The sequence below is a fragment of the Hippoglossus hippoglossus genome, chromosome 18, assembly GCF_009819705.1.
Source record: "Hippoglossus hippoglossus isolate fHipHip1 chromosome 18, fHipHip1.pri, whole genome shotgun sequence".
Lineage (NCBI taxonomy): Eukaryota > Metazoa > Chordata > Actinopteri > Pleuronectiformes > Pleuronectidae > Hippoglossus > Hippoglossus hippoglossus.
The window spans coordinates 16,436,693-16,439,192 of record NC_047168.1 but is presented as its reverse complement, the minus strand read 5'-3'; the positions used below and the strand labels follow the sequence as shown (position 1 = coordinate 16,439,192).

The window sequence follows — 2,500 nt, the reverse complement described above, 5'->3', positions numbered from 1 at the left end:
TGCACTCATACACACACACACACTCACACATGCACTCATACACACACACATGCACTCATACACACACACACACTCACACATGCACTCACACGCACACACACTCACACATGCACTCATACACACACACATGCACTCAGACACACACACACACACTCACACACACACACACTTTGGTCCGTCCAGTGTCCTTTACTGCAGATAAATATAACTTCACATGACTGGGTGGGGGTGTGGGTGTGGGGGGGGGACCCTCTCATTTTATACATACTCTCTTCTATATGAGAACTAATACTGTAGTGGTATAATACTGGTTATTTAATAAAGTAATAATGGTAATAGTAACAGTTGAACACACACAGACACACACACTCACACGCACAGACACACAAACACACACACAAGCTGGTGTAATAAAACTTTATTTTTCAGGTGTGTGTTTTGTGATTGGACACAGGTCCATCTACACTGTACAAAAAGTAACACTGGCAGCTCAGGTGTGTAGTCAGCTGTTCCGGTGGAATACACACAAACACACACTGGTTCACCACAGAGAATAAACACTTTATTTTGACCTGATGACAGAAAATGGTCAGAGAATTAAACACTAAAGAAGCAGGACAGCTGTCGTCTTGCATGGGGGGTGGTAGCCATCAGGATTGGTGGGTACAGGACGGGTTGGCGGCCATCTTGTGTTACATGTTTTGCTTTTTTAGGTAATCAACCATACTGTACACCTTGGTGGAAAGATCCCCGCCAACATCACCAACCACTCCCTTGAGGATGATCAGAGCTGCAGAGACGGGAGAGTCAGAGGTTATGACGACATGCTAACATGCTAACTTAGTTCATTATGTTTGATGTTCACTATTATATTTTAGCATGTTAGCGCATGTAACGTAGATTATCCAGAAAAGTACAAGCACCTCAAAGTCGTACTAACTACATCCTTTGGTTTTAGTGACACTGCAGCACAGACAGGAAGTTACTCACAGTTTCATAAAAAAGTTTGTCTATGACTTTGTTTAATGTGGAGAAATATATTTCACAGCAAACAGTGCGATGAAACTAATTCTCTGAACATAATCATTTTGATTTCGTCCATTTTATCAAATTAATTGAACCAGACTGAGACTGTAGCCATGTTCGCTGCTTTTTAAGCTAGCAGCATGCTAACATGCTCACAACAACAATGTTAAATTGCTGATGTTTAGCACATTCAATGATCACCATGTTACTCTCAAAAATTAGCAGACAAACATTAGCTAATTAGCACAACAAGCAGAATCCAGCTGAGGCTGATGTCTTCAATTATCATCACAATTTACAGTTCATCCTGTTGGGAACATGAACCTCAGTATAATCCATCCAATGTTGACATATTTCAGTCTGGACTTATTAGTGTTGATATAGCTGTGTTGCTAGCATGACTAAAAACACATTTGTACATTTTCCAGTGCTATCTATAGCTGCTATGCTAATCCTGATTACAGTGTGTATAAAGGCATCAGGCTAATGAAACCAGAGACTCGTTACGCCACACGTCCCGTCTAGTACTAGTTATGTTTTTTATTTATAATGAATATTAAGATTTTACGTCTGCACATTTTTTGCCTTGTGTCAAAACAAAGCTGCAGAAAACTGACTCTGTACATGGCGCCCTCTGCAGGCTGAATCCAAGTCTGAAAATTCATAGAGCACTTTTTCCACAGGGTGTTCTTACCTTTGTGGCTTTTGCCAGCGCACAAATTGTATTTTAGGCCCTCAGCATCTGACATGGTCTTTAAATTTAAGGAGTACGCCGTGTCATCATCCATTTTATCGACCAGCAACATGGTCTTTATTCCAGCAACTTTGGGGCCGCCGCTGGAGAAATTGTTCCTGGGACCAATCAGCATCCGGATCTCGTCCGCCTGTGGGAGACACACGTCAGGTGAGGTCAGGTTGTGTGGAGTCAAACTCCCCCTGCTGGCTTCCACTGATTATTGTGAAAGATTTTAAATAAAAACAAAGACAAACTAAAAATAATAATTGAATGAACTCTGTAAATACGTGTGTGTCATGATGATGTCCCTGACACGCACTAAAATACACACAACTCGCACCTCGTCTTTTCATTGTGCTCCTGAAACACTTCTGCCTTTAGTGGACAAAATGAGTATTACAGCAACAAACCCAGATACAGAACTGAGCCTGGACGGAGCTGACGGAGAAATGAGAGGAGGCAGAGAAGAAGAAAAGAATGTGTGGAGGACAAGTCAAGACACGACACACACACACACACACACACACACACACACACACACACACACACACACACACACACTACACAACGACCTGTAGAGACAAAACCACTTCCTGAAACCATCCAGCCAATCAGACGGAAGCCTCTGCCCTGCAGTGTGTGACTTGTTTGCCCCTCATTGTGAGGACCAGCTTCAGGGGGCCGTGCCCGGTCCTCACACGGTTCAGGTGTGAACCAGTTCAAAGTGTAAAACAAACA

General features: G+C 42.6%; 1 protein-coding gene across 1 annotated transcript in view; it reads right to left on the bottom strand.

The window, feature by feature from the left end:
* Positions 1 to 401: 401 nt before the first annotated feature.
* The window catches only part of LOC117779244 (profilin-3-like), a 3,411-nt gene continuing 1,312 nt past the window's right edge, over positions 402 to 2,500 (bottom strand). The window contains exons 3-4 of the mRNA XM_034615283.1: positions 1,721 to 1,910; positions 402 to 790 (exon numbers count right to left, since the gene is read on the bottom strand). Of these exons, the coding sequence (XP_034471174.1) occupies positions 693 to 790; positions 1,721 to 1,910 (288 nt within the window). The 3' untranslated portion in view covers positions 402 to 692. The remainder of the gene's footprint in view (positions 791 to 1,720; positions 1,911 to 2,500) is intronic.